At 45.8% G+C, this 22,066-nt stretch overlaps 1 protein-coding gene and 2 long non-coding RNA genes across 3 annotated transcripts; 2 read left to right on the forward strand and 1 right to left on the reverse strand.

Annotated features, from left to right (window-relative positions):
* The first annotated feature begins 2,402 nt into the window (after positions 1-2,402).
* On the forward strand, positions 2,403-6,881 carry LOC127344687 (uncharacterized). Its single transcript, XR_007878136.2, has 5 exons — positions 2,403-2,931; positions 3,015-3,199; positions 3,274-5,781; positions 5,916-6,031; positions 6,625-6,881. It is a non-coding gene; the product is annotated as an uncharacterized lncRNA (long non-coding RNA).
* Positions 6,882-8,249: 1,368 nt separating this feature from the next.
* Positions 8,250-10,574, forward strand: LOC127344688 (uncharacterized). Its single transcript, XR_007878137.2, has 3 exons — positions 8,250-10,051; positions 10,147-10,230; positions 10,389-10,574. It is a non-coding gene; the product is annotated as an uncharacterized lncRNA (long non-coding RNA).
* Positions 10,575-17,368: 6,794 nt separating this feature from the next.
* Positions 17,369-18,034, reverse strand: LOC127344690 (cortical cell-delineating protein-like). Its single transcript, XM_051371024.2, has one exon. It carries the CDS (start codon positions 17,972-17,974, stop codon positions 17,603-17,605), a length of 372 nt encoding a protein of 123 aa, XP_051226984.1. The 5' UTR covers positions 17,975-18,034; the 3' UTR covers positions 17,369-17,602.
* Positions 18,035-22,066: the final 4,032 nt, after the last annotated feature.

Raw genomic sequence — 22,066 nt, forward strand, 5'->3', positions numbered from 1 at the left:
GGGGAGAAGACAACCATCTAGCTACTGCTATGGACCCATAGTCCAGGGGTAGACTACTCACACATCACACCGGAGGCGACCATGGCGGCGTAGAGTCCTCCGGGAGATGATTCCCCTCTCCGGCAGGGTGCCGGAGGCGATCTCCTGGATCCCCCGAGATGGGATCGGCGGCGGCGGCGTCTCTGGAAGGTTTTCCGTATCGTGGTTCTCGGTCCTGGGGTTTTCGTCACGGAGACTTTTTATAGGCGAAAGGGCAGGTCAAGAGGCGGCACGGGGGCCCCACACCACAGGGCCGCGCGGCCAAGGGGGGGCCGCGCCGCCCTAGGGTGTGGCCCCTCCGTGGCCCCTCTTCGTCTCTCCTTCGGACTTCTGGAAGCTTCGTGAGAAAATAGTCCCCTGGGCTTTGATTTCGTCCAATTCCGAGAATATTTCCTTACTAGGATTTCTGAAACCAAAAACAGCAGAAAACAAAGAATCGGCACTTCGGCATCTTGTTAATAGGTTAGTTCCAGAAAATGCACGAATATGACATAAAGTGTGCATAAAACATGTAGATAACATCAATAATGTGGCATGGAACATAAGAAATTATCGATACGTCGGAGACGTATCAACTACTCTAGATGGGAACATGGTGAAGTGAAATGACTTTGAAAGAAAGTAAAAGTGGAGGTGGATTTGAACAAGAGAAGATGGTGATTTTTGATAAAATTGATGATTGGGTTTGAATGCGATACCCTTCCAATTATACAAGTACCCCCACAATACCTGATTATGGGTAGGGCTTAACTAGAAACTTGTGTATTCTAGTATGGGTTCCCTCTAACAAACATCATAGGGGTTACGCCGAGGCTGCCTCCGTTAAGTGTGGAATGATGTGAATATGAGGTGAATGTACGGCCCAAGCCCTGTGCAGTTCCCGGGTTGACTGCGGTTTTCACCGGGAGGCCAAGCTCATGGGGAGAGGTGCTCATACTAGCATATATAAGTGAAAGGTTATGGTTGATGATCCGCGTACTGTGTTACGATGATTCGGGGTTATCCTCGACGGATGAAATCAAAAGTTGTGGCACAAGAGTACAACCTCTGCAGAGTGTTAAACCTATTCGAATAGCCGTGTCCACGGTTATGGACGATTGGAAAGGCCATACTATCTCCGTTATCATTACTATGTTTTGATCTTAAAAATGAATGGTGAATTGAAAGGTGATATTGTGGTGAATCAATATGAGTTGTGGGAATGACACTAATGTTCCCACTTGAGTTAGTCTAGCACCTGATAAGGCTTTACTAAAGGTTTACTAAACTAAAACTTGGCTTTATGCAAATAAACCTAGAGCTTAGTACCCCTGTATTATACTTAATGAGTATTTATCTTAGAGTTAGTTTGCGAGTACTTTAAAAGTACTCATGGCTTTGCCCTGGCTATTGAAATGCCAGACTATGAAGGAGAGCACCAGTATCAGGATGACGGACAACAGGACGTCTACGATAACTAGGATCGTCTTCTAACGTCAAGCGTTGCCTGTGGAATAGATAGTCCACTACTACTTCGCTTCCGCTACTATTTGTGATGTTGAACAATATATTCGTGTAATATTGGATCATGTGATCTATGGTTGTAAGACAATATGTGTTGTAATAAATGATGACTCTATGCTACTTACTATTATGTCTCGCAAAAACATTATTCCTGGGATTGCGATGTACGGCATAATAGGCATCTGGACTTAAAAATCCGGGTGTTGACAGTATGCTATCACTATAACTAGATCCAACCCGAGAATGGGGATAGCCATGCTTTCGACAGCAATGAAGCAAGTTCAGATAGTCGATGAAATTATATGGTTTGGAAAGGCAATTGGGTCATTCATGCCACTATTGTCAGTGTATCCAGAGCATTGGTGCTTTATCATCAATAGTTCAAACTATTAAGTAGATCATATCGGCGGTTTGCATCAGTTGGTGCTCAGCTGAGTTTCTTTAGGGTCCTGTTTCATAACTACTATATTAGTTGGGAACCAACATCTTTTTTGTTAGAGTTTTGAATTATTTTTTGTGTTAATGTGGAGCAGACACGTTTGCAGTTTAGATGTTTCATTCCCGTCATGTTTTCCCTTAGTACAATATCGGTGCTCTGTAGCAGTTTCTATGAGGCTCAATATTCGTGCGACGGTAACATGTTTCTTTCTCCTTTTTAGTGCTGAGCTGGTGGATTATTTAGGTGCATCGATCGCGTGCCTTTAGCTGTGACGTCAGGTGGGCTCATGTTCTTGGTTTCGATGTGCCGCCACGCGTTAGCTGCGTTGTTGTGTGCGAGATTGCTCCTATGCTACATATCTTACACGTGGTTCTGATAGAACCGCTTTGACTATCTGTCTCGATGTCTCGATAGAGCAGCTCCCGTGGCTGCATATGCATTTTTTTTCGACTTCACCCTCCTCCTCTCTTCCCGTCCATCATCTTCTCCACCAATTTCCCATGCTTTTTTTCCTGCGGGTTGACGAGCTCCCTTGCGCACCGGCTCCATCATGTTGTACCTGCTCGCCGCCACCCGCGCGGCTATGGTTTGGGGCCGCCGGAGACGCACGGCCGCCGCCCAGCTGTTGCTTTCCCTGGTGGCCACCGCGCGTGCCTCCACGGCAAAGGCGCCAGCTAAATCCAGTGGGCAGTCCACCCCCTCCCCTTCCGTCATCGAGCCAGTGTGCTGCCTCTCCCCGTGCTTCACTCTCTTCCAAGATGTGGATCCGAAAATTGATGCGGCGGCTCTCCGGCTCCGGCGAGAAGAACTAGGTGGGCGGCGCCACGCGCTGCCGACCGTTGGGCCCTTGGCATGGCGGGGCGGTTGGCACAGGAGCGACATGGGTCACTTGCGTTCATGGGTCTTGGCAGGGCTTGCGGACTGAATCGAGCGGGCGGAGAAGAAAGATGGTTCGATGTCCATGCTCGCAGCCTATGTGTTGCAATTTTGTGGATTCGAAATTTGTTTCTCAATCTGATGTCTCCCTTTGCAGTGTGTTTGTCCCTTGTCCTTAATCTTCGAGGATATCGGTGTGGCGGCCGCGAACTCCGCTTATGCAACATGCCTTGAGCATCGTTATCGTGGTCAACGGTGTCGTGCTTCCGAGAAAGGGGCGATCCCGAGCTAGCTGCCGAACTCCATCGTGGAGGATTCATAGCCAATGGTCATGTGCACCAGGTGAGGTTATCTCCCGTCCAGCGTCGTAATTCCCCCTTTCTTGCTGCCTAATTTATTCCCTTTTTTTTTTGTAGCAATGGCGGTTTGGCCTAGAGATCCCCTCCGGCTTCGTCGAGCGGGATGAGACGTCAGCGGAGACCCTCTCCTTCAGCTCAGCAAAAGAGCACGGGCCACCACCGAACGCCACCAGAGGAGGACGCCTACACCCCTCCTCCGGTCCCTCTGTACCTCCCCCTCATCATACGCCAAGAGCTATGCGGTTGAATTGATCTGAGGTTTGTGTTCGAGCTTCCCGTGGGATACAAGGTGTCCGGCTCTCGCTCATCTGCTATGTGAAGGAGATTAGGTGTCCGCCTAAAATCTGTGTCGGACGCACGATGTAGCTCTTTAGTTCCTGGATGTCGTCCAGCTTCATACGCTCATTCACCAGGCAAGTATATTCGTATCCATAAATCCTCGGCTTAGATATATCTTCTCCTCCCCACGGTGAATCTAGAAGCTATACTCCTGCCCCACATGCGCCCTTTGTTTCACGTCCTAATTAAGATGAATGTAAGCAGCATACTAATCGCTTTATTTTTTCATTCGCCGATTAAGCATAGAGGTTTTCGTCTGATTGCTTAGCTTTCGATTAGAAAATACATTAGCAAACACAGTTTTATCTAAGGAGGTAATTTTTAATGTCTTATTATTAATAGGGGTCCATTAAATTAAGTTAGGCTTAATGGGTTATTTAAATTTCACAAAGCAATGCATCTGAATAGCTATATATATAAATAATACTGCCATTTTGAGCTGCTATGCGCACAATGCTCTTTGTCCGATTTGCGTACTATGTGAACCATCCAAACATACATGCGACAGAAGTCAAGCAAACGGATGCATTTTTTCCCGGACAGCCATCGGACACGAAGTGTCTACTGCAGAGTAGTTTCGTTATGCTTTTGATTTGTATCTACCAGTTTAATTATTTCAGGGATGTGTTCAGTCATGACTTTTCATTCTCGAGAGCAGATTTTTTCATTTGGGATAATGGATCTAACACACACGTTTGTAGTCTCTCTTCTTCCCGCATTGATGTGTGCTATGAATATTTTGTATGCTAGATTATATTTATAAAGACTCATACTTTTAGTGCACAACAGTAGAATTGTGATGCATTTCCCCCCCTCCAGCCATCGGACACGAAGTGTCTACTGCAGAGTAGTTTCGTTATACTTTTGATTTGCATCTACCAGTTTAATTATTTCAGGGATGTGTTCAGTCATGACTTTTCATTCTCGAGAGCAGATTTTTTTTCATTTGGGATAATGGATCTACCACACACGTTTGTAATCTCTCTTCTTCCCACATCGATGTGTGCTATGAATATTTTGTATGCTAGATTATATATTTATGAAGACTCATACTTTTAGTGCACAACAGTAGAATTATGATGATTGTTTGCTCCAGGTTTTGTTATATGCTTCAGACTTGCAGGCACATAATACGTATTCTCCTTTGATGTTCAGAAATTTATGGCTGTTGGGTTCTTTGCACACTTCATTTTGTGTCATTATAATTTTGAAAAAGACTAATTTATTTATCATGAGATATGTCTTGGCCCTTAGTATGTACAATCACATGAATTCCAAACTCTTTTGTGTTTCCACATGATTTGAGAAAGTTACTAATCATTTACTTAATATAGCGCGGTTCTTTTTAGCACTATGAGCATTTTCTGATGCTATGATTTTATTTCAGAAAAATACTAGATCAAGAGACCAAACTGCACATATGTTGTGATTGTTGTCCCCTTGACCGACAATCTCACACCTTTCTTTATAGCTTGCAGTACTTAAAGTTCTAATGTGATCCTCTACTGTTTTGTACACTTTCTACCATGATGCTTAGATAGATCAAAAAACGGCTTCCTATATCTGTAGTTATTTGTATTTTGATTGCTCTGGCAACCCAAATAGATGAAGGAAAGTTTCTACTGTCTGTTTGAAGATTCAGACATGGGGAACATAAATATTATCTCATGTATTACGACTAATGATATGTATCAATGAAGGAAAGTTTCTACTGTCTATTTGAAGATTCAGACATGGGGAACATAAATATTATCTCATGTATTACGACTAATGATATGTATCAATGATTCATGTCAGCTGTCGAAAAGCTGAGTGGAGGTCATATTCCAAAACCTCTTATTTTCTAGCTATATATTAAATATATGGCGAAATAAGCTGTTCTTCATCACTTCCTTTAGTGCATGGCTTCAGAAGATAAAAAAAAAGTCAGCTGGTGTTCGCATTTGAACTTCATTTGTATGATTACAAAAATTAGGCAATTTATTTGTTATTCATTGGTTCTCAGATTTAAATCTGCTATGAAATTCAGATACATGATTTATTCAATCATTTCACTCTTCTAACAGGTTCAACTTGCCAATCACTTGGCCCGTGACATGTCGAATGAGAGGTATTTTGGGCTTCTTTACTTGTGAGTGCCAACATCAGTAAGGAAACTAAAGTCAGCCAAAGGATCAGCAAAGTTGGTTGCCTAACTGCCGAACAGCTGCCAGAGACATAGAAGAGGTCAGTAGTAGGTCCTCTCAAACATGTTTCTGTAGTATGTCCTCCGATTGTGAGCTTTGGTAGGTCTCAAATTTAAATTTCATCCAGAATCCAGAAGTTTGATTTATTCAATAATGTTGTTACTCTTCTAGCAGGTTCCAATCACTTAGCCCTTGACATATAAAATGAGCGATATTTTGAGGTTCTTTACTTGTGAGTGTAGCATCTGAGCTAAAGAATCAGCTAAACAGCTACCTGCGACATTGGAGAGGTTAGTAGTAGGTCTGTTTTTTTTAAAATTCCGTACTGTGTCTCACTCCGATTGTGAGCTCCTATAGTCAAATGATTTTTAATGAAAAATAGGACGTCGCACTGGTAATAAATTGTGAATTAATGCAACAAAGAATTCACTGTCCAGGTTTACAATGCTGAACCTGTTAAAAGAGTAGAGTGGTTATACACACATGAGGGATATGGATGAGCTCAACTTGTAGTGCTCTTCTATTGAGTGAACGTGTAGATTTAAAATATCACTGTTTTCCTTACCTTTGAAAGCTATACACTATCAGTCCATTTGTATTACAGAAAAAAAAATCCCCCACTGCAAAGATAACCCAGCCGTTTAGCAAATATTTTGGTTTCCTTTGGCGCACACCATCAGTATCTTCTATTAACCAATATAGGCAAGGTATTTACTTCCAGATATTTACACGTGTACATAAGAGTGGTGAACTAGAGGTTTGTAAGATCATGTCGTTTCCATGCCACCAATTATCTGGTATGTATGTTTTAAGAGAACTGAACCTGAGGTTCGTTGCAGTTTTAGTATGCCATGCTATAACAGTATACCATTATATTCTTCAGACTATAGGGCAAGTTCAAAGGTGCAACAAATCCGAGCTTTACGCCGAATTGGAATATGTGCTTCTATTTTCGGTCACATTTCTTTCACCACTCTACTCTTGCAATCTTGCTATCTCTCTTACCCGGTGGCCCTGAAGTATTCTTGTGGCATTGTACATAGTACCAACATTGAGTTAGGCTGAGTATTTGGTTTTGGTTTTCAGTTTGTGTACGTGCAAACTCAGCTGTGGAATAAAATTCAGCTTGTGTACTCATAATGCACTCTGCCCGTTCCTGCTTTTCTTTCCATTCAATCATGCACGCTTAATTCAAAGGTTTAAGAGAACTCAATCTGCCAATTAGTCAGCTTACTACGTATCACATTCTTACGAAGGTTAGAATCATCTCAAGGGTCTCAAGGGCGCGGCGTTGCCGCCAATCCATGAAAATAAGAGACTGCCTCTCCCTCTGCTGAACCAACCACAGCCAAAAAACAAGCGCATACCACTAAGCCTGAAACACAGCAATACTTCAGCAGTCATTGACCCAGTTCTATCCAGGCATGCACTACTAACCACCGTTTTAACACCACCGCTCAAACAGGCAGAGCATCCCAAATCGCATGCACGTGACAACAATCGCAGAAAGCCAAGATGACCCAACAGCCGCGCTAAAGCCAACACCTCAAATGCTACCTCCACACAAAGAAAGAAAAAAAGAAGGTAAACCTTACTAAACAGCAAGATTAACTAGATAATTAATACAATCCGGCGCGGCGTGCCGCCGCGCCTTCGCTTGCTAGTGAACTAAATGTTGAGACAGACTTGCCAATGCATCAAGTTGACTCAAACATGTTCGGTTATGTTCTGGGTCTAACATGTGGTGAATGCATTGTGCATCCAGATAATGTGATGAATGTATACGAACTTTATACCACATGTTTATTACTCAAATAAGAGGCATCACTATTTTAGCAAAGCAAATAATCGGAGCAAAACAAAATAGGGCAGTTAATATTTCTGGCCTAAAAAACTTACCGAGAATAAAAGCCGGACTTTAGTATAAACTAACAGATGGGAGAAAAAAACTATCATTCAGACAAAATTTAGTGATCATAATTATTGGATTAAACTTTTAATTAAAATAATAAATGTGTATATTAATATTGAATAAAAACAACAAAATATATTGTCCCTAAAACATCTACCGCCCAAATATTGTCTAGCCCCGCGAATTCGCGGGCCACCCTGCTAGTTTAAATGAAAAACACAAATATACGGTGGCGTCCTGCAACTCCAACGCCTGACATTTGCAGTGGTTGCTTGCCGCACCGACATATATCCTTGGTCCTCAGTCTAAGTCTCCCTGACTCTATCTCTCTTTTTTGTATGACATTCCACTCCCATCGCACTGCCCAAATCCTTAAAACACCGGAGGTCAGCTCACATCAGCTGCCTCCATTTTGTCCAGGATTACCCTTTCATGAAAAAACAACGCCCATGGCCATCACTCTTGCTTCAAGTTTGGATCGAAACATCACCGTAAATATATATGGTTGTGTGAATCAATATGGGTGCAGAGACTAGGATTACCCTTTCATGAAAATCCACGCCCATGGCCCATCATACTAGCTAGATCTTATCTCTACTACTTAAAAAGACTAAAGTGGTTCCTTATTCTGCCATCCATAATACGTCAAACTCTTCGTCATCCGTCCGAATGACCAATTTACCCTCCCACCAAAATACATACTATTGCAAGTGCCATCTCACCGTTTCACCTCTTTTCGTCTCCACACCCGACTGAACATCCCACCTGCTCCCTCCCCTTCCTCCCACCGCCGCCGCCCAGACCTTACCTTCGCCCACGCCCCTGCCCGCCCTCCTGCACCCCAGAGATTCCTCCCCGACCAACAGCACCATTCGTCCCCTTCACGGCCTCCACAACACCGACCAAAATCCAACATCTTATACTGAATCGAGAGCTAGGGTTCCCATTCGAGAATTCCTAGAAAAATCAACCGATGCACGAACTCGGCCAGCGCCGATGGCACCTTCCTCCAACGCCGAATCCTCCTCCATAGAGAATCCTCCACCGCGACCTGGCACCGGCTCCTCCCCCATCCCCTCTCATCCCCTCGGGAAGCTTCAGGAAAGTTGACCGCCTCCGATTGGATGGAGGAGGTGCCGTGGCTAACGCCGGCCGCGGAAGAGCGCGGACCCGGCGGCGGGGGCAGTAGGCGGAGCAGTCCCGCGTGCTTCTCTCCAACGGCGTCCCCTCATGATGCTCTCAGAGTCCCAGCAGTCCATGCTCCCCACCGCCATCAACCACCTCATCAGCGACGCGACCCTCCACTTTGGCTTTGTCGTCCACCTCTAGGACGTCACCTGCAAGAACAACAACATCCAGCACCGCAGGTTCGTCAACCGACCAGGATATATTAGCAGATGTTGGTCCTGATCTCCTTGGATGCTTTGCTCCGCTTAGCAAGAATTCGTTTGTGTGCCTTAGGAGCTAGCGATTTCAGCAAAAATTGTATGCTGCGATAGTTTTTAAGATGCAGGCAGGTGCAGGTACTGGGGTGTTCACGCAACTTGGGGGTTTCAACTTGTGTTTATTTGAAGTTAATGATATCCTGCCGTAGATTCATTGTTGGTTTCCACAAATAGGCCAATTGACAGTGAAACTCGAATTTTGTGTTGGATTAGTGGGTATTAACAATCCTCAAAAAAATTGTTGTTCAACTCATAAGCAATTAAGCATTAAAATTTTGTGAATTAATTGGTAATTTAATTTTCTAAGATGTGCCTTTTCTCTATATGTCTGATAGACTCGAATTTAGGATCACTGGATGAGATTTCAGTATAGTTAATGAACAAATTTCAGTGGTGGAATTTAGCACCAGTAGATGAAGAATTTCAGTTCACTTCATGAAGAAATTCCAGTGGCGTAAACAGCTAGGAATTCATTCGAGTGGTTTTTTTTTTTTTTACTTGTTGCACAAACTGTGCTCTTTTTCAACGAGCTAGCATGGCATCCCTTCACGCATCTATTCTCATGAAACTATTTGTCTAGCTCTGAAATCCATTAATTCACTAAAAAAATCTTTTGTGTAAATGAATTTTGTGTTTCTTATTGTGAAAGTAATATCCAGGCATGTCTGAACTTGGAGCATAAGAGCTAACATCACCCCTGTAGTCCTAGAGAAGTCCCGCTCTTCAGAAATCAGTTTTAACTTGCTTTTCTATTGGTGATCTTTTTTTACTATTGGACCTTCAGTGAAATTGTGATGTGAAATTTCTCTATGTTCTAATCATCCGAAAGTAACATGGCATGTGTCCACATAGTTGTTCTCATGACACTATTTGTCTGGCTCTGACATCCATTATATTCACCTCTCGATACCGAGATGATCATGTAGAAGACGGACGAGCAGATAAAGAAAGAGGTACACAATTCTATGTGTTAATCATGTTCAACTGATGTTTGGCAGGAGGTCGATGTTCTGTTGTGATTTCTCCTGCGGTGCTTTATTTTCTGCAGCCAGAGTTTAAGGCTATAGCCAGGAAGGCATACATAATCGCAGTGTCTTGCTTGGACAAGCAAAATGTACCGCTGCCAGTTGTGGTATGAGAATCTTGACTCCCTGAAATCTAAATAAGTCCAGATCTGCTCAATTAATAGGCCATCATATTAAATTATCTTTCTCATATAGCTTGCTTCTTTAGTAGTACGAGTTAAAATTTTGGTCTTGACAAAGTTTGCATGAATATGAGGATTCTCAGATGCAGCTCTTGGATATGGACGAAATACTGGAAATAATACATGTTGATCCACTATTTCTTTTACTTTTTTTCTTGTCCTCTAAGGACATCTTTTCATAATTGCCTAGATTGATTTTTTATGGGCTTATCTAGATTGTTATTATTCGCTCAGATTAATATGGTTGAGGTGTTGGCTTTTCACCACCTTGGTTCTCATGTGTAAGTTTGGTGGCACCAATCAATTCATAGTTGTAGTACAATTTCTCATTCATGGTCTTGTTTTTTAGCCTGAATGAAATGTTAGAGTATAAAATTAGTTCAGTAATTGAAGTGGATATCTTTAGACATGGTTTATTATTGTACATATATTATTGCGATAAGCACCTTTTGAGGCAGATAGAACATATCATTACTTGTTTAGAAACTTTATACTTTCAACATGAAACCTTACATTATCAATTCTTACTCCTGATGGTTTGTCATTTACTTGCTCAATCAGAGTTCATATGTTTTGATCTTGTACGCTCCTTTTGTTCATGCATAAAGATTCAGATGGGTTGTAGGTTACTTTCAATAAATTTGCGCAACGATGATACTATTATGACTTCTTGCGCGAGTTGTTAATCTTCTTTTTCTTTGACAGGTATAGAGAGAGATACTAATCTGATCATTACTTGTACAGATGTATTAATCCATGGCCAAAGAAAGCAGATCGACAGTTATATTCTCTTGTAGTTGTTATCATTGGGTGTGAGTACTTCTCCTGGTTACCCATTGCTCCTAATTTTTTTATTCAAACCTTATTGGCAACCATGTTTTCACCCAACACATAAAAGGAAGTATATTATGCTTGACAAATGATTCCATCTATATGTGCTATATGTACTTTAGATACACTTGAGTGAACATCTGTTTCACCCTACACATGAGAGTTGCGGGCAGTATGGAACATATTAGGCAAGATGAAAATATTTTATATTTTTCACCTCAAAATTGTATGTAACATAACCATCCTTATAGCTACACTGACAACTTTGCAAATTGCTTACAGTTTTTGATACCTTTGGAGATGCACAATCAATCAAGACGGTTACAACTCAGCATACTTTTCTTTTTTAATGCAGAAGGAGCATTTAGCCATAAAAAAACCGGGTAGCAGATGATCACTAGTAGGAAAACCCTTATAGGCAAAAGCTTAGTTCTGTGGCGCACCACTAAAAATGCGCCACAGAAACTGTTTTTGTGGCGCACCAAGCAAGGTGCGCCACAGAAATAGCTTAATTTTGTGGCGCAGCATCCGACCATGCGCCACAAAAACTTGGCGGGCCCCACAACCTGTCACCCCCAATTATCAGTGTACGTATTTCTGTGGCGCACGCGGTGCGCTGCGCCACGAAATTATCGTTTACGTGGCGCACTTTCTTTGGTGCGCCACAGAAGTATTTGATTCTGTGGCGCACTTGTTCTGGTGCGCCACAGAACTAAGGGAACTTAGCTATATCATCCCGTGCCCTCCCCCGCCCACGCCTGTTCACCTCTGATCCGTACCGCGCGCCTCTCCCCTCTCCCCTCTCCTCACCGCGCGCCGCCATGGTCGTCGCCATCGCCGTCGCCGTCGCCGCCGCCTTCCTACGCGAGGGCCGCCTGCCGCCACGCTCCTCCCATCCCCGCCACCTGCAGCACAAGCTGCCGCTACGGCGAGGAGGGGCCGCCGCGAGGAGGGGCCGCCGTCGCGTCAAGGTGGAGGAGCCGCCGCGACCTCCACCCTTGCCGTCGTCGTCGGTGAGCTCCTCCACAACTGTTGTTGTCGTCGGTGAGCTCCCTCCCTCTTCCTCCCCTCCCCTCCCTCTTCCTCCCCCGCGCGAGCACAACGTGCTCGACGAAATGCTCGCTCTGGATGTATTGCTGCTGTTGCTCTGGATGCATTGCCCCTAATCGTTTTGCTTCATATGGTGTTCATATGCATTGCTGCTGCTGCTAGTGATGCTTATTGGAGTGTTCTATATGTTGTTACGAACCTTGTACAATGTGACAATGAAATTCTTACGAACCGTACACTGTATATGGTGTTCATATGCATTGCTGCTGCTGCTAGTGATGCTTATAGAAAGATGTGACAATGAAATTGTCTATGCTTATAGAAATTGGAGTGTTCTATATGCTTATAGAAATTGTCTATGCCTCTGCCTCTGCCTCTCTGTACTTGTTCTATAAATCCTTTGAGGTAGCCCTGACAGCCTTTATGTTGTCCAAGGGTGGCTCCCCTTTACTGTGGCTGTTGTTGTGACTCTCTCATGCTATCTGGTTGATCCATGACTAGATTACCAGTAGCTTTTGCTGTTGAAAACAAAATAGACATTTAAATGTCTATATTCTGATGGTATAACTAGCTGTGTGGTGCTAGGTGAGTTTGGATGGCTAGTTAGGGATTAATCCATGTTGGATTTCTCTGGTAGTGTCACCATACTGACATACCAATGTTCCCTTGGTGATTTCCTTCTGGCTGATCTTCAGTTTGCTTCCACCAAATGGCTTAGTAGCCAGATGATGATACAAACTGGGTATTCTACCCATTTTGGCCTGGCAAGCATGTGGTGACTCACTGGCATGTGTGTGCTGTTGGGCATGCACACTGCCTGGTGAGCTGTTTGGCTGCATCTGCCCCATGCTATATATGTGTATTTGACCATGCTTATGATGGATTTCTTTTAAGGACTCTAGCTAGATTAGAGGGGAAAAAGTTGCTGCTTTGTTGCCTATGATAATGGATCATAAAATGTTTCCCTTTGTCCCCTGGTTGCCTCCTTAATTGATGCCTTATGATCCAAATTACTATATTATTGGATTGAGTGATATGGCTACTGCTTGTTTGCTCTCCAAATTACCAAGTGATGAATATATAATCCCTTTGGAGCATCTGCCCCATGCTATATATGTGTATTTGACCATGCTTATGATGGATTTCTTTTAAGGACTCTAGCTAGATTAGAGGGGAAAAAGTTGCTGCTTTTTTGCCTATGATAATGGATCATCAAATGTTTCCCTTTGTCCCTGGTTGCCTCCTTAATTGATGCCTTATGATCCAAATGACCCAAGTCCCTTGCATGATCCCATTTGTCCCTAATGTTGCTTAAGATGAATAAATTCCCTCTAATCACCATTTGGAGATCAAGACTAGTTCTTGATTTCCATTAGCTAGACTCCAATATTAAAAATGTCTCCCAAATATGGAGACAAACATTTTAACATTACCCCAAGTGATTTACTTGTCGATGATTAGATGGTTGGTCGATCACTCGTACACTCGGGGGTGGAGCAAGTGAGGCTTGGTGTGATGGCACAAATATCAATATCTTGTGCATCCTACCTGGCCTCACTTACTCCATCCCTGGATGTTAATATTTGTTTCGACCAACAAAGTATGAGGCATTCCATTTAGTTGATACCACTTGGCTCTTTCTTCCATTTTAGTGCCGATGATTAGAATGTTCGGTCAACTGTACACTCCGGGGTGTCGCTAGTGAGCCTGGTGTGATGGCACAAATATCAATCTCTTGTGCATCCTACCTGGCCTCACTAACGCCATCCCGGGATGTTCATATTTGTTTCGACCAACAAAGTATGAGGCATTCCATTTAGTTCATACTAGCTACTTCTTAATTGCATTGGCCTTTCTTCCATTCTAGCTAGTGCCGATGATTAAATTGTTTGGTCACTTGTACACTCTGGGGTGGGGCCAGTGAGCCTGGTGCGATGGCACAAATATCAATCTCTTGTGCATCCTACCCGGCCTCACCGACCCCATCCCGAATGTTAATATTTCTTTCGACCAACAAAGTATGAGGCATATGATATCTAGTTGAGATACCACTTGGCTCTTTCTTCCATTTTAGTGCCGATGATTAGAATGTTTGGTCACCTATACGCCGCAATATACTTTGTAGACGAGCTCCCCTTTCCCTAGCCGCCGTTCCGTGAACGAGTCCTTGACGAGACAACAACGCCGACATGCCTCTCCGGCGCAGCACCACTTTTCTTCTCTCGCCGTCCAGTACGTGAACGAGTCCTTAATGCGAAGACGGTGCCAGCCTCCCTAGCATCATGCCGACCCCTGTTGTCGTGCTTCAGGCCGTGTCGATCAGTGGACACACGGTTTGAAGCGCGGCAACACGGCCCGGCATAATGCTGGGCAGGTCGGCACGGTCTTTGCATCAAGGACTCGTTCACGATCGGGACAGCCGAGGGACCGGGCGTGGTTCTGCGCCGGAGATGCAGATCGGCGTTGTTGTGTCGTCAAGCACCCGTTGACGGAACGCCAACCGGGGAAAGGGGGCCCTTATGCAAAGTATACGGCGGTGTATACTGCAACTATGGTTTCTGACCATAGTATTTGTGTTGACCAACAATGTATGAGGCACTTATTCCATTTTGTCATTCCATTTGCTTTGAGATTTTCAAAATGCCGATGATTAAAATGTTTGGTCACCGTACACTTGGGGGTGGCGTAAGTGAGCCTGGTAAGATAGCACAAATATCAATCTCTTGTGCATCCTACCTGGCCTCGCTTACCCCATCCCTAAATGTTAATATTTGTGTTGACCAACAATGTATGAGGCACTTATTCCATTTTGTCATTCCATTTGCTTTGAGATTTTCAAAATGCCGATGATTAAAATGTTTGGTCACCGTACACTTGGGGGTGGCGTAAGTGAGCCTGGTAAGATAGCACAAATATCAATCTCTTGTGCATCGGACTTGGTCTCACTAACGCCATCTCTAAATGTTAATATTTGTGTTGACCAACAATGTATGAGGCACTTATTCCATTTTGTCATTCCATTTGCTTTGAGATTTTCAAAATGCCGATGATTAAAATGTTTGGTCACCGTACACTCGGGGGCGGCGTAAGTGAGCCTGGTAAGATAGCACAAATATCAATCTCTTGTGCATCGGACTTGGTCTCACTTACACCGTCCCTGAATGTTAATATTTGTGTTGACCAACAATGTATGAGGCATTTATTCCATTTCTCTTGTGCATCGGACTTGTTGGTCTCACTTTCTTCCATTTTCATCATAGTAGGAACTGGATGAAGGACCCCGATGCAAGCGAGCCTGGTGGGTAGAGATGACGGAGCAAAGGAGGAACCGGATGAAGACTACTTTGTATCTTGAAATTGTGAATTTTGTATGAATTAAGAGTTGTATGCAAAACATTTGACACTTGCCACTATATATGTATCTCGATCGGGTTCTAAGTAATGTGATGATGATGTCTATGTTATATCTGTGCAATGTACATGATATTTATATTATATCTGAATGTTGCTGTATATAACCTGTGTATCTGTATTGCTGTCTATAAACTGCATGTGTATAGCAGGCAGAACAAAATCGTGTATAATACAAGCAAATTCTGTGGCGCACTAAAAACCAATTCTGTGGCGCACGCGTTTCTGTGGCGCACCTAAGAACAAGTGCGCCACAGAAACCTTAATTCTGTGGCGCACGGGAAGGTGCGCCACAGAAACCTTATTTTTGTGGCGACGTTTCTGTGGCGCAGCTCCCATGCGCCACAGAATCCATTTTTGGTGCGCCACTGATGAGGCTTTTCCTACTAGTGGATGCTTCCATGTCGGACAGAGAAAAAATGGACAATACTGGATATGGCGCCCAATCATCCGTGGGAACTAATCCGAACGCTCATAATCTTTCAGTATGGCCTGCCACTTCTGAATCATCAGCGTACCAATGGGATATCTTATTACTTCATGTTTTACTATTTTATGCATTACTTTGTGAACCAATTTGGATAATGGAGGTGAAATTTTAGAAAAGCAAAAACAAGGAGAAAGAGTTGGGGCTGTTGGGTACTCCTGCAAAGAAATATGCTTGGCTAGCTCTGTTTTATGTTCGGAGAATTTGGAATTGACTCCTTGCGGAGGAAAACATGCTTTGTTCAGATCACGTGCTGCTGTGCATTGCAGTACGGGCTAGAGTTCTTTTATTTTTTTGCAAAGGTAGTGACGTGTTGGAGTAAACAGTAGTGCAGCAGCTAGCTATATTAGTTACGGCCTTGCTTTTTCATTCCTGGAGTGGAAGCTCCACGTATTGATTCGTGATGCTTTCTCTTGAATCTTTTTATGTTTTACAAATCCGTTTTAGATGCCGAACTTAGAATTTATTTTCCCATCCATATTAGAGTCAATTAATATGAACCGGAGGGAGTATTATTTTTATGTGCAATCTGTTCATCAATGAGCTTGCATGGCCGATGCGTTTTCCTCATTATTGATTTAGATTCATGTTTAAGATACTCATGTTGTAGTTCTCCTGCTAACGTGATAATCCTACAGTAATGGAGAAATTATTCTTAGCAAAATATTCTCAGTATAGTTTGTTTTTTTGTTCATAAACAAGATGTGAGCATATTAGATTCTGAGAACCAAACTCTGGTTGGAGGTCAGGAGGGCAGCTGTATGTCCAACTTATTAGGGATCAAACCTTATTTTTTACGATTTGATAACTCAGAAAGGTAGAATATTTTGCGATGTTCTCATCGATAGCGACGCGCTAGCGTTAATTTCAATAATCTGAAGATCCGCCGGCTCAGTCCCTCTATAGTGTTCATAAGGGTATGGTGTGTGTGCGTATGTCCATTGGGGTGAATACATAGGGGTGAGTATATGTACGTATTTGTAAGCATTCACATTTAGAAAAAGAACATATCACATTATATACATGTTTGATTTTTTAGTTTTTTAAACTAACTGATCTAGGCATAAATATTGTGGGCATGATTTGCCAAAGATTATCTTGTGAATACAAAACGGTAAGTTATATTTTTCAATATAAATTGAATAAAAATAATCCCGTAGCAACGCACGGGCAAATATCCTAGTATACAAAATAAATGTGAGGAAGAAGAAGAGCCAGTCCTCGAGTCCATGTTCAAAAAACGAAGATATATCACGGGTTGAGTTAACACTCAAGACAACATGAAGAAACTTCAACATATTTGACGTGTACAATATACAAAATGTGTACATGATTTTACAACTATGTGAATCACTTGGACATCTCACAATGAGATATAATGATGGATGAACATCTCGGACATACTGGAACAAATAAAAAGACATATGATATGTAGGTACATTGGTAAGACATGCAAGTTACGAGAGTGATTTGCATGTAGAGGGATGATGAGGTAATGTATTTCTGATGGGCGATGTATCATATGGAGCAGGTGTAGTTGTCGGGGCAGGTCTTGCGGCACTGGTTAAGAAGGAGGGTGAAGTCGTCGAGTAAATTGAGTTTGATGCCGAGAATCTCGGCCTTGATGGCGGTGCAGAGACAGACGGAGGCATCGAGGTTGACGAGCCCAGACAGCAGCGGGCAGCACTCCTCATTCTCGGGCACGGGGAGGTTGAGCTTGAGCAGGTTCAGCACGTTGGCGCACACTTTCAGCTTCAGAGTGTCAATCGAGCAGGTTGACGGGGGTGGCGGTGGGCTGGGGGTGGGGCAGTATGGAGCGCAGGCGTGCGCGGCGGAGGCAAGGATAGCCAGGTTCACGGCGAGGAAGAGGACCAACTTGAAGGGCGCCATTGCACTGATCGATTGGTGGAGCAAGCGAGCGAGCTATGTAGTGATCGCGTGGAGTGATTTGATGGCTTAATGCTTGGGATGATTTTCTTGGGCATTTTGTGGTGGTATTTATAGCCCAAGTATAGTGTGGGAGATCCCTGTCCATGCTAGTCATGATCGATTGAATATGAGTAATTTAAGAATGGTGTACAACACGCTGCCCTTGTTAATTAGCACTGACAGCCATGTTCATAAGATAATTATGTTATCGCGACGAAGATTAGAGCCCGTAAGTGGTTTGTCGGAATAATTAACATACGGTAAACGCAACTGCAATCGCGAAGTATCCGGCTCTCGGCTCAATGTGACAACGTGCATGCCATCTCATCGCCTCCAACAAGTCCGGCTCCAGGACCGTGGGATGACGTGCATGTCATCACTCGTCACAGATCGAGCGACCTGAGTTCAGCAGCATTCTAGTCCGAGACTCTGTGGTATGGTTTTGACTCCATGTATTCCTCATACTGGCTTCTTGCCAATTTGCCGTGCATAGCTAGCTGTCTAGAGAGACAAATCGTTTAAACTTATGGTTCTGTCGAGCTTGTTAGTTTTTAGCGCATTAATCTGATGATTGCTATTTACCCCCTCGATACCCATCATTCGCCGCCTCTCTTGTTAGAAAACGGACTACTACATTCTTCTATGGTGGCTCCAAACAAAATACTCCCTCCGTCCCAAAATGTAAGGCGTCTAAGGACTGGTCAAAAGTCAAACTTTACTAACTTTGACCAAATATTTAGAAAAAAATATTTACATCTACAATATAGAATGAACATATTAAGAAAATATATTTTATGGTGAATCTATTCATGTTGATTCATTACTGTAAATGTTTATATTTTTGTGTATAAACTTGGTCAAACTTAAAAATTGTTGACTTTTGACTAATCCTTATACGCCTTACATTTTGGGACGGAGGGAGTACTATATTTCTGTCTCTTTTATTCGTGGTAAGTTTTTACCAGCTTCTCTATTGCCACACTACATCTCCTTACGTTTCTTTTACCTGGATCTCAACAGTACCTTCCGTAGTATTTCGGAGAAAAAATGTTGAGTGGTTCTTCAACCGTACCTTCTCCACCTCTCAGGTACTTTTGAAAAAAACCTTGTTAGGTCAACATACTACTACCTTGATCTGCAGTGAATTCACAAAAGAACATACTACATTATTTGTCGCGTGTCTCATTTATTCAAGAAAATATTACTAGCTTCCTTTATCGGTCGGCTCAAGATCACCCTACATGCATGGGGGGTCCCCGCGCTACAACTTATTACACCTCTTTTTATCTCGGACTACGCAATGTTTCAGCCTTACACTTAAATTCTACAATATTCTGGAAAGAAAAATGTTCGACCATTCGTCGTCTACCTTATCCGAGAAAAAAACAGTACAATCCACATGAGTCCCCTTGCTACGACGAGACTTTTGGGTTCCTTGTTACCGTAGGAAGAAATGGAGGCGGTGGTGGCCGACAAGCGGAGGCGGGTCAAGCCTGATACTCAAGGGCCACCACATATCGTCGACCTCATCTGCAGCCTCTCCGTTGAGATGTTGGACATTATCATATCTTTCCTCCCCACCAAGTCCGCGGTGCAGACTGTAGAGAAGGGTATTGGAGATTGCACAGCACCAATAGGGCCGGCTGCTCATATATATATAGGCGGACACATGTACAATTACAGGTACAACCCTGAGAAAACACGGGGACCTATGTCTATACAATATGTTACTCAACACCCCCCCGCAGTCGAAGGGTCGGCACCGACACACAGACTGGAGCGAAACTCAGGAAAAGTCGTGGATGGCAATCCCTTCGTCATGATATCGGCAAATTGCTGAGACGTCGGTACGTGAAGAACTCGAACGCGACCGAGGGCAACTTGCTCACGAACAAAGTGGATATCCAACTCGATGTGCTTGGTGCGCCGGTGATGAACGGGGTTGGCGGAGAGGTAGACAGCCGACACGTTGTCGCAGAAAACCACCGTAGCCTTGTCAACAGGACAAGATAGCTCGGACAGAAGCTGACGGAGCCATGTGCACTCAGCCACAGCGTTGGCCACGGCGCGGTACTCGGCCTCAGCACTGGAGCGGGACACGGTGGGCTGCCTCTTGGAGGACCAAGAGACAAGCGACGAGCCGAGGTAGACACAGTAGCCGCTGGTGGAGCGGCGCGTATCCGGGCAACCCGCCCAGTCCGCGTCAGAGTAGGCGACAAGGTCAGTCGACGTCGAGGGCGAAGCATGCAATGTCAAGCCGTAGCCCATGGTACCGCAGACGTAGCGGAGAATCCGCTTCACCGCGGCCCAATGAGCATCCCGAGGAGCATGCATATGCAAGCACACCTGCTGCACGGCGTCTTTGGAGCTCCGGTCGCGTCGGTGTCAATCTTGAAGGGCACCGACGATGGAGCGATAGAACGGCGCGTCGGACGCCAGCGACCCATCACTGGCGGAAAGCTTGGCCTTCGTGTCGACAGGAGTAGGCGCAGGGTTGCAGTTAAGCATCCCAGCACGCTCGAGAAGCTCGTGAGCATACTTCCGCTGATGGAGGAAGAACCCGTCCGCACGTCGGACAACCTCGATGCCGAGGAAGTAGTGAAGCGGGCCAAGATCCTTCAACGCGAACTCAGCGCGAAGGCGGTCGGTGAGCTGTCGAAGAAGACCAGCGGTGGAGGCCGTCAGAATGATGTCGTCGACGTACAGCAGCAGGTATGCCATGTCGTTGCCGGTCCGGTAGACAAACAGGGACGCATCGGAACGCGTGGAGCGGAAGCCCAGCTGATGCAGGAAGCCGGCGATGCGCTGGTACCAGGCGCGGGGCGCCTGCTTCAGTCCATACAGGGACCGAGAGAGCAAGCACACGTCATCGGGGCGCTCGGGGTCGACGAAGCCGGTGGGTTGCTGACAGTACACCCGTTCCTGCAGATGGCCATGAAGGAAGGCGTTGGAGACGTCCATCTGATGCACGGGCCACGCACGAGACGCGGCGAGGTGCAGCACTGTGCGGATCGTGCCCGGTTTGACAACCGGGGCAAACGTATCCGTGAAGTCGACGCCAGCGCGCTGCCGAAAGCCGCGCACCACCCAGCGCGCCTTGTAGCGCTCAAGAGTACCGTCGGAGCCGAGCTTGTGCTTGAAGACCCATTTGCCGGAGATGACATTGGCGCGAGGGGGCCGGGGAACGAGCTCCCAGGTCCTATTGCGCTGAAGCGCGTCGTACTCCTCCTGCATGGCGGCACGCCAATGCGGGTCGCGCAAGGCAGCGCGAGACGAGGTGGGCACCGGCGAAGGAGCGGTCGCCGAGCCGGTGGGAGAGCCGGTCTGGCCGGCCTGGTGACCAGACTGGCCGGGCGACGGTCCGGTCGGACCGGGCGCTTGGCCGGGTCGGCTGGTGGAGGGGACGCCGCCGTCGTGCGGCAATATGCTGTTGCCGCTGGCCCAGAAAGGCGACGCAGTGAAGCGGAGAAGCCGCGCGGACATACCGGTCGGCGGGGTAGCGTGTAGACGGCCGCCGCACGCCTGCGCGGGCGCGGGTGAGCATGGGCTCGGGAACCGCGGCGACGGGTGGCGAGGCGGACGACGAAGAGGCGGCCGCCGCGGGCGACGGGGCACCGGGGACGCCTCGGACGTCGCGGGCGATGGCGCCGCGGGCGAGGGCGCCGCAGCGACGGGGCGCCGCGGGCGAGGGCGCCGCGGCACGAAGCGCGCCGCGCGGCGAGGCGCCGCAGCGACGGGGCGCCGCCGGCGAGGGCGCCGCTGGCGACGCAGGGGACGGGGGCGCCGCGGGCGGTGCGGACGCCGAGGGACCAGGCGGGGGGGCCACCGCAGTCAGGCGTCGGCGCGCGGCCGCAGGAGGGCCAGCAGGCGCCGGGGACGCCGAGGGACCAGGCGGGGCCGGCGCCGGGGGGGCCACCACGGTCGGTCGTCGGCGCGCGGCCGCAGGAGGGCCAGCGGGCGCCGGGAGCGTCGTTGGAGGTGTCGCCATGAGTCCCTGCTGAAACGGAAAAACCAACTCGTCAAAGTACACGTGCCGGGAAGTGATGACACGAT

This window comes from Lolium perenne, chromosome 3 (assembly GCF_019359855.2).
Source record: "Lolium perenne isolate Kyuss_39 chromosome 3, Kyuss_2.0, whole genome shotgun sequence".
Classification (NCBI taxonomy): domain Eukaryota; kingdom Viridiplantae; phylum Streptophyta; class Magnoliopsida; order Poales; family Poaceae; genus Lolium; species Lolium perenne.

What these genes read in the sequence shown, in the direction of transcription:
- LOC127344690 (XM_051371024.2), bottom strand. Translation starts at nt 17,974, where the DNA reads ATGGCGCCCTTCAAGTTGGTCCTCTTCCTCGCCGTGAACCTGGCTATC.